A 13,518-nucleotide genomic window follows, 5' to 3' on the forward strand; every position below is an offset into this window, starting at 1 on the left:
TACTGATTATAAGTAGAACTAATTTCCAAGCTTTAGAAATTTTAAGAATGATAGCCTTCATTTCTCTTCATTTATCACTAGCTCACGAATTTCACTATCTGTCTTTTTTCATTCAATCCCTCTGACGTTTCCACGTAAATTGATAATAATCTTCACACCTAAATTTCTCTCTCTTTTCTCCATAATGAGAAGAATAGATAAATAAGAGAAAGATAAAGATTAATTCTTTTATTAATTTATACGGTTAAATCAAGATATCTTTAAGCTAATTTTGCAAGAATTTTTTCAGCAAGATTCATGGATTACTGTTATTTCCTTAGACTAACTGAAAGATGAATAATTTTGAGAGAGAGAGAGAGAGTTGAGAGAGAGTCCCTTGCTGTATGAAAAGTCACGACAGTAAATTTCAGAGAATCTGTAAGTTTTTGATTGCACTCAAGTGTTCCAAACGAGATTTTGGATTGAATTATTTCTCTTATTGTTCTTAATATGAATAATTTTGAGTCGAGGAAAGTTGCCATTAAAAAAATTAAATCAGTCAAAATTTGAGAGAAAAGGAGTTTTTCGATTTTTACCGAATGTCCTAACGATTTTTTTGATTGCATTGATTCTTTGTTCTTAAGAATCCGTATTTCTGAAATGTTTTTCAATATCTTGAATTTTACTCAACTATTTATTCATAATATTCTTTACAAAATCTATTAAAAGATTTTTGTAGAACCAACAAGAGATAAAGAAGAAAGTAGCAAAAGTAGCCATATTTATTGGTGATGCTGTTACTACTTTTCACACATTTTCGGTTTGTGTGGTTTGAGCGTGACTTTATGAAAGAGGTAAGAAAAGGCAGTTTTTCCATAATGATGTCATATTCATTTAGCCTAAGAAAATGAAAATCAATTTAGTTTTTCATCTCACTTTGACACTGCTCTTTTCTCCAATAATTTAATAGATCAATAGAAATAAATGCAAATGATGTAACAAATGTATGTTATAAAATAAATAAGATAGATTAAGAAATGAAATGAATGGAAAATCATAAAGAATGTAGTAAATTAATGTAATACATTATAAAAAAAGCAAATGAATTAAATAAAATTTAATATAATCTAGAAAAGTATAATAATTTCGCTTTTGGCTTTTAGAAGATGATGTAATTTGTATATTTTGCAATTACTTTTCAATGCGAAACTTGAGTAATGCTTCATTATTGGTTTCATTAAAAGTGTCAAACTTTTTCTTATTAATACCAGAATCCATTAGTTTAGTATGGGTAATAAAGAGATAAATATTTGAACAAATTTTTATTTATTTAGATTCATAATAAAAGTTTGTCGGATCTTCAAATGTTGTCTTAACCATAATATCGGCCACCATATCCACCAAATCCTCCAAATCCTCCACCAAATCCTCCAAATCCTCCACCAAATCCACGGCCAATAAATCCAGGCTCAGCTTCGGGTTCAGCTACTGGGCTCCTCTTTCCTCGGTAGGCTCCATATCCGAATCCATGGCCTCCAAATCCACCAAATCCTCCAAGTCCTCCAAATCCTCCGCCAAATCCTCTAATGAATCCAGGATCAGCTTCAGTTCGGGTTCAGCTACTGGGCTCCTCTTTCCTCGGTAGGCTCCATATCCGAATCCATGGCCTCCAAATCCACCAAATCCTCCAAGTCCTCCAAATCCTCCGCCAAATCCTCTAATGAATCCAGGATCAGCTTTGGGTTCGGGTTCAGCAACAGGACCAGCTGCTACTATCCCGAAAAGGACCACGGCTAAGGTGGCAATAATCGTCTGCAAAAAAAAAAAAAATTGTGTAAAATGGTTTAGTAGTAAGATATAAACAATGAGACTTATGATTTTTAGAAAAGGTTTTCAAATCAATTTTAAAAGTGTTTTTGTCGAATAATCTTGACGCCATTACTCAGAAATTAAAGAAAGATTTGAACAGTTTTAAATATATCTTGTACATGTTTTTCTTTAGATTTCTGTTTTAAAAGGGAAATACTTTTAGGACCACAGGGAAGAAGAACAATAAAAAAATAGCAAAAAAAAAAAATTAACCACAAAAGATATTGTATTACAGATCGTTTTATTATATACAAAGAAATACTAGATATAAATTTAAAAGATACTGATATGACAAAAATATTTTAATATGTTAATATTTAATTCAGTTTACAACGTCGTAATGCAAATGATTAAACATTCAAATTGTAGTGGTAGACAAATACAAAAATGTTTTCAAATTGCTAGTTAAAATTTTCCAGCCAACTCCCCTCTCTCTCTCTCTCTCTCTCTCTCTCTCTCTCTCTCTCTCTCTCTACCTCACCGTGGACATCATCGTGTAGTGATTGAGAGCAGACTGTGTCAAGAGGGACTCAGGGATCCCCTTATATACTGACTGGAGGAGGCCAAATGTCCTTCAGAAGGCACTCAAGATCTTGGGGAAAAGAACCAAGTCATCGTGTATAAAAACAAGTGCCAAAATGGCATTGATAGTTTTTCACATTTCATTTATCTGAAAAAAAAACTGATCAAGTTAGTAACACACAATATATATATATATGTATATATGAATATATATGAATATATATATATATATATATATATATATATATATATATATATATATATATGTATATATATACATATATATATATATATAAATATATATATATATATATATATATATATATATATATATATATATATATATATATATATATATATACATATACATATACATATAAATATATATATATATATATATATATATATATATATATATATATATATATATATATATATATAAACGGGATGTATTTATGCATGTGTGTCTATTGATTCCAGTATAATTCTGAAAATGCATTTCAGCAATTTGGTCTAGACTTAACACAAGTTACTTATACACATGAATTGTTTCTGAAAAAGAATACTGGTGGGGTAAGACATTAACACTAAAGAGCACCAAAGGGGCTTGGGGTCCACTCCCAATACAGGGCTACTTCTGCCTGTAGACTTATGAAGTAAATTAAACTCTTTGGTTTTATCATACCTAATTTCGTTATACATATAACTTACTATCTGGAAAAGAATTCTTTGGGATTGTCATCACACTGACAAGAGGGGGGTGGGGGAAGGGGGTAACATGAAAAAAATAACTGAAAACGACAGATATTAGTGTCTGATCCATAGTTTTGTCGCTGAGATGAATAGTTCAGTGCCCTTTAGTTCAACTTCAGTGAGTATGAGTGAAGGGAAGGCTGCTGAAATAAAAGTTGGGCATTAACTGAAGCAACTATCTTAACAAGAAATTAGTGAGAGTAACTGTTTAGAAATGAGAGATATTAATAATGACAATATTATAGACAGGAGAGAGAGAAGAGTTAAGAAAGAGAGAGAGAGAGAGCATTCATTCAGAGTTTTGTCAGCACCAAAATGGTAACAAAAATATTATATCTGCTGAACCACACACATATATATATCAGTGTATATAAACATAATATTTGTGTATATATTTACATAAACATATTTATTATGTATATATACATAATATTTGTAATACAATAATATTTACAAATATATATATATTTGTTATATAATATATATATATATATAAACGGCATATATATATATATATATATAATATTTGGTATATAATAGTTCTCCAATAGAAGATACAAAAATTAAGAATGACAGTAGCTTAAATCTCTCTTTCTTTCTTTCTCTCTCTCAGATCTCTCTGTCTCTATCTGTCTCTCTCTTTTCAACTCTCACTCACTCTTTCCCTTTTTCACCTTTAACTTAACATTTTTCTGTCTCTCTCTTTTCTCTCTCTCTCTCTCTTTTCTCCATAATGGAAGAATAGATAAATAAGAAAAGATAAATATTAATTCTTTATTAATTTATATTTTGGTTAAGACAAAGTATCAAGATACTGATTCTAATTAATTTTTCACGAATTTTATTTTGTGATCAATTCGATTTCATCCTTCAATAGCTCTCGAGTTGAGAGAGAGAGAGAGAGAGAGAGAGAGAGAGAGAGAGAGAGAGAGAGAGAGAGAGAGAGAGAGAGAGAACGGTTAAATAAATCTCTTAAGCTCTTGTGCAACAAGCGTTTCAGCGAGATTCATGGATTACTGTTATTTCCTTGGACTAACTGAAATATGAATAATTTTGAGTCGAGGAAAGTTGCCACGTCCCTTGTTGTATGAAACAGTAAAAATTTGAGAGAATTGTGAGTTTTTCGGATTTTAACCGAAGTGTCCTAACGATTTTTTTTATTGCATTATTTCTCTTATTGTTCTTAATATAATTAATTTCGACTGTGTCTTTCAAATTAGGTCTTCAGAAAAAAGGATGCGGCTTTAGATATTACTATTGAAGCATACGATTCTTCGCTCACAAAAATCCGTATTAAAATATTTTTGGATAGCGAGTTTCACCTTTCAGATAAAGAAGTAAGCAGTAGCAAAAGTAGCCATATTTATTGGTGATGCTGGGTTACTACTTTTTCACACATTTTCGGTTTGTGTGGTTTTGAGCGTGACTTTATGAAAGAGGTAAGAAAAGGCAGTTTTTCCATAATGATGTCATATTCATTCGGCCTAAGAAAAATGAAAATTCAAATTAGTTTTTCATCTCACTTCTGACACTGCTCTTTTACCCAATAATTTAATAGATCAATAGAATAAATGCAAATGATGTAACAAATATATGTTATAAAATAAATAAGATAGATTAAGAAATGAAATGAATGGAAAAATCATAAAGAATGTAGTAAAATTAATGTAATACACTTATATAAAAAAGCAAATGAATTAAATAAAATTTGATATAATGTAGAAAAGTATAATAATTTCCATGTTGGCTTTTAGAAGATGATGTAATTTGTATAATTTGCATTTACTTTTAAATGCAAAACTTGAGTAATGCTTCATTATTGGTTTCATTAAAAGTGTCAAACTTTTTCTTATTAATACCAGAATCCATCTGTTTAGTATGGGTAATAAAGTGATAAATATTTGAACAAATTTTTATTTATTTAGATTCATAAGAAAGTTTGTCGGATCTTGAAATGTTGTCTTAACCATAATATCGGCCACCATATCCACCAAATCCTCCAAATCCTCCACCAAATCCTCCAAATCCTCCACCAAATCCACGGCCAATAAATCCAGGCTCAGCTTCGGGTTCAGCTACTGGGCTCCTCTTTCCTCGGTAGGCTCCATATCCGAATCCATGGCCTCCAAATCCACCAAATCCTCCAAGTCCTCCAAATCCTCCGCCAAATCCTCTAATGAATCCAGGATCAGCTTCGGGTTCGGGTTCAGCTACTGGGCTCCTCTTTCCTCGGTAGGCTCCATATCCGAATCCATGGCCTCCAAATCCACCAAATCCTCCAAGTCCTCCAAATCCTCCGCCAAATCCTCTAATGAATCCAGGATCAGCTTTGGGTTCGGGTTCAGCAACAGGACCAGCTGCTACTATCCCGAAAAGGACCACGGCTAAGGTGGCAATAATCGTCTGAAAAATTGTGTAAATGGTTTAGTAGTAAGATATAAACAATTAGACTTATGATTTTTTAGAAAAGGTTTTCAAATCAATTTTAAAGTGTTTTTGTCGAATAATCTTGACGCCATTACTCAGAAATTAAAAGAAAGATTTGAAAGTTTCAAATATATCTTGTACATGTTTTCTCTTTAGATTTCTGTTTTAAAAGGGAAATACTTTTAGGACTACAGGGAAGAAGAACAATAAAAATAAAGAGCAAAAAAATTAACCACAAAAGATTTTGTATTACAGATCGTTTTATTATATACAAAGAAATACTAATATAAATTTAAAAAGATACCGATATGATTTTAAAATAATTTTAATATGTTTCTATTTAACAGTTTACAACGTCGTCATGCAAATGATTAAACATTATGGCTGTAGTGGTAGACAATTACAAAAATGTTTTCAAATCAAGCTAGTTAAAATTTTTTTGCCAAGTTTCTCTCTCTCTCTCTCTCTCTCTCTCTCTCTCTTACCGTGGACATCATCGTGTACTGATTGAGAGCAGACTGTGTCAAGACGGACTCATGGATCCCTTATATACTGACTGAAAGGCTAGATGTCCTTCAGAAGGCACTCAAGATCTTGGGAAAAGAACCAAGTCATCGTGAATTAAAAACAAGTGCCAAAAATGGCATTGATAGCTTTTTTCACATTTACATTTTCTCGAAAAAACTGCAAGTTAGTAACACACACAACATATATATTTATGTATATTGAATATATATGAATATATATATATATATATATATATATATATATATATATATATATATATATATATATATATATATATATATATGCATATATATATATATATATATATATATATATATATATATATATATATATATACTATATATATATACATATATATATATATATATATATATATATATATATATATATATATATATATATATTTATATAATAATATCTATAAACAGGATGTATTTATGCATGTGTGTCTAGTCTTCCAGTATAATTTGAAATGCATTTCAGCAATTTCGTCTGATTAAACACTTATCTTATACACATGCTTACCTTCTGGAAAAGAATACTGGTGGGGTAAGACATTAATAACACTAAAAGAGCACCAAAAAATCCCAATACGGGCTACTTTGCCTGTAGTCTTATGAAGTAAATAAACTGTTTGGTTTTATCATACCTAATTTTGGTAACATATAACACTATCTGAAAAAAAAGAATTCTTTGGGGATTAATCAACTGACACCAGAAAATGGGAAGGGGGTTTGAAAAATAACTGAAAACGACAGATCTGTTTAGTTATCTTATCCATAGTTTTCAAGGTTGCTGAGATGAATAGTGAAAATTGACCTTTATTCAACTTCAGCGCCAGTATGAGTTGCTAAAGAAATAAAAATTACATAACGAACAACTTTCTTATAAGAAAGTCTGAAAAACATTAGAGGGATCTTCGATTTTTAATCTTAGAGGAGAGTGATGTCTAAAAATGATAAGAAATAAAGCAAACTGAACCAGGTTGGCAAGTATACAAAAATATTATATCTTATATGAACACACACACATATATATACACAGATATCTATACATAATATTTGTGTATATATAATTACATATACATATTTATTCCATTATATACATAATATTTTGTATATATAACAACATTACAAAGAAATATATTTGTTTGTAAATAATGTCTTATAAACGGCATATATATAAATATATATATACCGAAGAAAAACTAGTTCCAGATACGAATAGATTGAATAGAAGATACAAAAAGAACGGAAAATTTTTAACAAATTTTTCTTTCACTGTCTCTCCTACTCGATGGGTTTTAGAACTCTTTTTTTTTTCTCCTTTTAACATGGAGGCTTTATTTTGCCTCTCTCTCTATTCTCTCTCTCTCTCTCTTTTCTCCATAATGGAAGAATAGACAAACAAGAAAAGATAAATTTATTCTTTTAATTCCTATTTTGGTTAAGACAAAGTATCAAGATACTGATTCTAATTAATTTTTACGAATTTTATTTTAATCAATTCGACACCTAAAGAGTTCAGAGATGGAGAGAGAGAGAGAGAGAGAGAGAGAGAGAGAGAGAGAGAGAGAGAGAGAGAGAGAGAGAGGAGGAGAGATCTGGACAGTAAAACGAAATCTGTCATTCTTGTGCAGGCTGTTGTTTCAGCTCTTGTTTTCATGGATTATTTCTATTTATTTGGACTAAGTGAAAGATGAATAATTTTGAGTCGAGGAAAGTTGCCACGTGCCTTGTTGTTAAAAACAGTAAAAATTTGAGAGAATTGTGAGTTTTTTTAACATTTTAAACCGAAGTTTCATTGAATCGATTTTTATTGCATTATTTTTTAATCTTATTGTTATTAATATCATTAATTTCGTCTTTAGATGTCTTTCAAATTTTTTCTTCAGAAAAAGGATGCGGCTTTAAGATATTACTATTGAAAATGGACGTAATTCGACTCACAAAAATCGTATTAAAATATTTTTGGATAGCGAGTTTCACCTTTCAGAGATAAGGAAATAAGCAGTAGCAAAAGTAGTCATATTTATTGGTGATGTTTTGTTATCTACTTTTTCACACATTTTCGGTTTGTGTGGTTTTAAGCGTGACTTTATGAAAGAGGTAAGAAAAGGCAGTTTTTCCATAATGATGTCATTTATTCGGTCTAAGAAAATGAAAATTCAAATTAGTTTTTAAAATCACACTGACACTGCTCTTTTCCCAATAATTCAATAGATCAATAAAATAAATGCAAATGATGTAACAAATACATGTTATAAATTAAATTGATAGATTAAGAAATGAAATGAATGGAAATCATAAAACAAGAATGTAGTAAAATGCAAATTTAATACACTTATATCAAAAAGCAAATGAATTAAATAAAATTTAATATAATCTAGAAAAGTATAATAATTTCCTTTTGGCTTTTAGAAGATGATGTAATTTGTATATTTTTGTTTTACTTTTAAATGCAAAACTTGAGTAATGCTTCATTTTGGTTTCATTAAAAGTGTCAAACTTTTTATTATTAATACCAGAATCCATTTGTTTAGTATGGGTAATAAAGTGATATATATTTGAACAAATTTTTATTTATTTAGATTCATAAGAAAGTTTGTCAGATCTTGAAATGTTGTCTTAACCATAATATCGGCCACCATATCCACCAAATCCTCCAAATCCTCCACCAAATCCTCCAAATCCTCCACCAAATCCAGGCCAATAAATCCAGGCTCAGCTTCGGGTTCAGCTACTGGGCTCCTCTTTCCTCGGTAGGCTCCATATCCGAATCCATGGCCTCCAAATCCACCAAATCCTCCAAGTCCTCCAAATCCTCCCTCCAAATCCTCTAATGAATCCAGGATCAGCTTTGGGTTCAGGTTCAGCTACTGGGCTCCTCTTTCCTCGGTAGGCTCCATATCCGAATCCATGGCCTCCAAATCCACCAAATCCTCTAAGTCCTCCAAATCCTCCGCCAAATCCTCTAATGAATCCAGGATCGCTTTGGGTTCGGGTTCAGCAACAGGACCAGCTGCTACTATCCCGAAAAGGACCACGGCTAAGGTGGCAATAATCGTCTGAAAAAATTGTGTAAATGGTTTAGTAGTAAGATATAAACAATTAGACTTATGATTTTATACAAAAAGGTTTTCAAATCAATTTAAAGAGTGTTTCTTGTCGAATAATCTTTGACATCATTACTCAGAAATTAAAGAAAGATTTGGATAGTTTCAAATATATCTTGTCATGTTTTTCTCTTTAGATTTCTGTTTTAAAAGGAAATACTTTTAGGACCACAGAAGAAGAACAATAAAAAAAAAGCAAAAAAATTAAACCACAAAAAAAAGATATTGTATTACAGAATTATTTATTATATACAAAGAAATACTAATATAAATTTAAAAAGTTACTCGATATGATTTAAAATAATTTTTAATATGTTTAATTTAAGCAGTTTTACAACGTCAATTTCATAAATGATTAAACATTAAATTGTAGTGGTGACAATTACAAAAAATGTTTTCAAATCAAGCTAGTTAAGTTTTCCAGCCAACTTCTCTCTCTCTCTCTCTCTCTCTCTCTCTCTCTTCTCTCTCTCTCTTACCGTGGACATCATCGTGTAACTGATTTTTACCTGTGTCATAGACGGACTCAGGGATCCCTTATATGCTGACTGAAGGCTAATGTCCTTCAGAAGGCACTCAAGATCTTGAGGAAAAGAACCACGTCATCGTGATATAAAAACAAGTGCCAAAATGTCATTGATATTTTTTTTCACATTTCTTTATCTCGAAAAAAAACTAACGTTCAACATAATATTTATGTATTATGTATATATATATTTATATATATATATATATATATATGTATATATATATATATATATATATATATATATATTTATATTATAATATATATATATATATATTATATATATATATATATATATATAAACATATTATATATATATATATATATATATACATATATATATATATATATATATATATATATAAATATATATATATATATATATATATATATATATATATATAAACGTATGTATTTGTATGTGTGTGTATTATGTGTGTGTATTTCTAATTCTGAAATGCATTTCAGCAATTTTCTAGACTTAGTACACAAATTACTTATACACATGACTTACCTTCTGGAAAAGAATACTGGTGGGTTTTTTAACACTGAAAAAAACACCAAAATCTTTTTAGGGCCTCCCAATACATTTTCTGCCTTTAGTCTTAAGTAAAGTAATAAATCTTGAAAAAATCAATTTTGGTATACAAAATACTATCTGGAGGTGTGTTTTGTTTTTCAGTAAATGACACCATAGGGGGTCAAAAAAGGGGGTAACATGAAATGTCAACTGAAAACGATTTTATTAGTGTCTGATCCATGTTTTCAAGGTTGCTTTATGTTATCTTACCCAGTGGACTTTTAGTTCACAGTGCCAGTATGAGTGAAAGGAGAAATTGAAATAAAAAGTTGAATTCATTCACTTTTTCTGCTACAAGAAAAATATCTTAATGAAAATAGGAGAAGTGAGACAACATCCTCTTCGTTAGGAGCAGAGAGAGATAGCAGTGGTGGTCAGAGAGAAAATGATAAAAGAAATTGTTAAAGTTTGCTGGGCAACCAATAGATCAAAAAATATTACAAATTGATGAATGTTTTTCAAAGAACAAAAAACCTTTTCCATTATTTGTGTATATATAATTAAACATATTTATATATGCTAAATAATACATAATTTTGTCATAAATAATGTATTATAAATATATATACCAAAGTAATATATATAATATAAAATATATATATATATATATATATATATATATATTTATATATATATACTAGTTCTAAAACAGGAAAATTAAGAAATTTTTCTGTCGAACTCTCTTTCTCTTACTCTCTCTCTCTCTCTGGCCTATCTGTCTCTCTTTAGAACTCACTTTTTCCCTTCTTTATTTCCCTTCTGCTCTCTTTTGTCTGTCTCTCTCTCTCTCTTTTTCTTCATTTGTCAGAATAGCTCAAATTTTATTCATTCAATTCTTTATTAATTCTGACAAAGATATCAAGATTTCTAATTAATTTTTCAAATTTTATTTTGTGATCAAATTAACACATCCTTCAATAACTCTCGAGTTGAGAGAGAGAGAGAGAGAGAGAGAGAGAGAGAGAGAGAGAGAGAGAGAGAGAGAGAGGAACGGTTAAATAAATCTCTTAAGCTCTTGTGCAACAAGCGTTTCAGCGAGATTCATGGATTACTGTTATTTCCTTGGACTAAGTGAAAGATGAATAATTTTGAGTCGAGGAAAGTTGCCATGTGCCTTGTTGTATGAAACAGTAAAAATTTTAGAAAATTGTGAGTTTTTCGAATTTTAACCGAAGTGTCCTAACGATTTTTTTTATTGCATTATTTCTCTTATTGTTCTTGATACCACTGATTTCGACTGTGTCTTTCAAATTAGGTCTTCAGAAAAAAGGATGCGGCTTTAGGTGTTACTACTGAAGCATACGATTCTTCGCTCACAAGAATCTGTATTAAAATATTTTTGGATAATGAATTTCACCTTTCAAATAAGGAAGTAAGCAGTAGCAAAAGTAGCCATATTTATTGCTGATGCTGAGTTACTACTTTTTCACACATTTTCGGTTTGTGTGGTTTTGAGCGTGACTTTATGAAAGAGGTAAGAAAAGGCAGTTTTTCCATAATGATGTCATATTCGTTCGGCCTAAGAAAAATGAAAATTCAAATTAGTTTTTCATCTCACTTCTGACACTGCTCTTTTACCCAATAATTTAATAGATCAATAGAATAAATGCAAATGATGTAACAAATATATGTTATAAAATAAATAAGATAGATTAAGAAATGAAATGAATGGAAAAATCATAAAGAATGTAGTAAAATTAATGTAATACACTTATATCAAAAAGCAAATGAATTAAATAAAATTTAATATAATCTAGAAAAGTATAATAATTTCGCTTTTGGCTTTTAGAAGATGATGTAATTTGTATATTTTGCAATTACTTTTAAATGCGAAACTTGAGTAATGCTTCATTTTTGGTTTCATTAAAAGTGTCAAACTTTTTCTTATTAATACCAGAATCCATTAGTTTAGTATGGGTAATAAAGTGATAAATATTTGAACAAATTTTTATTTATTTAGATTCACCGATCCTCAGAAAGTTTGTCGGATCTTGAAATGTTGTCTTAACCATAATATCGGCCACCATATCCACCAAATCCTCCAAATCCTCCACCAAATCCTCCAAATCCTCCACCAAATCCACGGCCAATAAATCCAGGCTCAGCTTCGGGTTCAGCTACTGGGCTCCTCTTTCCTCGGTAGGCTCCATATCCAAATCCATGGCCTCCAAATCCACCAAATCCTCCAAGTCCTCCAAATCCTCCGCCAAATCCTCTAATGAATCCAGGATCAGCTTTCAGGTTCAGGTTCAGCTACTGGGCTCCTCTTTCCTCGGTAGGCTCCATATCCGAATCCATGGCCTCCAAATCCACCAAATCCTCCAAGTCCTCCAAATCCTCCGCCAAATCCTCTAATGAATCCAGGATCAGCTTTGGGTTCGGGTTCAGCAACAGGACCAGCTGCTACTATCCCGAAAAGGACCACGGCTAAGGTGGCAATAATCGTCTGAAAAATTGTGTAAATGGTTTAGTAGTAAGATATAAACAATTAGACTTATGATTTTATAGAAAAGGTTTTCAAATCAATTTTAAGAGTGTTTCTTGTCGAATAATCTTGACGCCATTACTCAGAAATTAAAGAAAGATTTGAACAGTTTCAAATATATCTTGTACATGTTTTTCTCTTTAGATTTCTGTTTTAAAAGGGAAATACTTTTAGGACTACAGGGAAGAAGAACAATAAAAAAAAAAAATATAAAAAAAAAAATTAACCACAAAAGATATTGTATTACAGATCGTTTCATTATATACAAAGAAATACTAATATATATTTAAAAAGACACCGATATGATTTAAAATCATTTTAATATGTTTCTATTTAAGCAGTTTTACAACGTCGTCTGCAAATGCTTAAAACATTATGGCTGTAGTGGTAGACAATTACAAAAATGTTTTCAAATCAAGCTAGTTAAAATTTTTCCCTTCTCTCTCTCTCTCTCTCTCTTCTCTCTCTCTCTCTCTCTCTCTCTCTCTCTCTCTCTCTTACCGTGGACATCATCGTGTACTGATTGAGAGCAGACTGTGTCAAGACGGACTCAGGATCTTATATACTGACTGAAGGCTAGATGTCCTTCAGAAGGCACTCAAGATCTTGGGAAAGAACCAAGTCATCGTGTATAAAAACAAGTGCCAAAATGGCATTGATACCACGCTTTTTCACATTTCATTTATCTCGAAAAAAACTGATCAAGTTATACTTTACACACAACATATATATTT

The 13,518-nt window shown here is 30.5% G+C and overlaps 2 protein-coding genes across 2 annotated transcripts in view; both read right to left on the bottom strand.

The window, feature by feature from the left end:
- Positions 1 to 13,518, bottom strand: part of LOC136829584 (ctenidin-3-like) — a 55,174-nt gene that overhangs the window by 20,869 nt on the left and 20,787 nt on the right. The window lies entirely within an intron of this gene.
- On the bottom strand, positions 5,071 to 6,058 carry LOC136829573 (uncharacterized). Its single transcript, XM_067088425.1, has 2 exons — positions 6,036 to 6,058; positions 5,071 to 5,526 (listed from the first exon to the last, which is right to left on the bottom strand). The coding sequence occupies exons 1-2, from the start codon at positions 6,045 to 6,047 to the stop codon at positions 5,086 to 5,088; spliced, it is 453 nt and encodes a 150-aa protein (XP_066944526.1). The 5' UTR covers positions 6,048 to 6,058; the 3' UTR covers positions 5,071 to 5,085.

Source organism: Macrobrachium rosenbergii, chromosome 4 (assembly GCF_040412425.1).
Source record: "Macrobrachium rosenbergii isolate ZJJX-2024 chromosome 4, ASM4041242v1, whole genome shotgun sequence".
Taxonomy (NCBI): Eukaryota; Metazoa; Arthropoda; class Malacostraca; order Decapoda; family Palaemonidae; genus Macrobrachium; species Macrobrachium rosenbergii.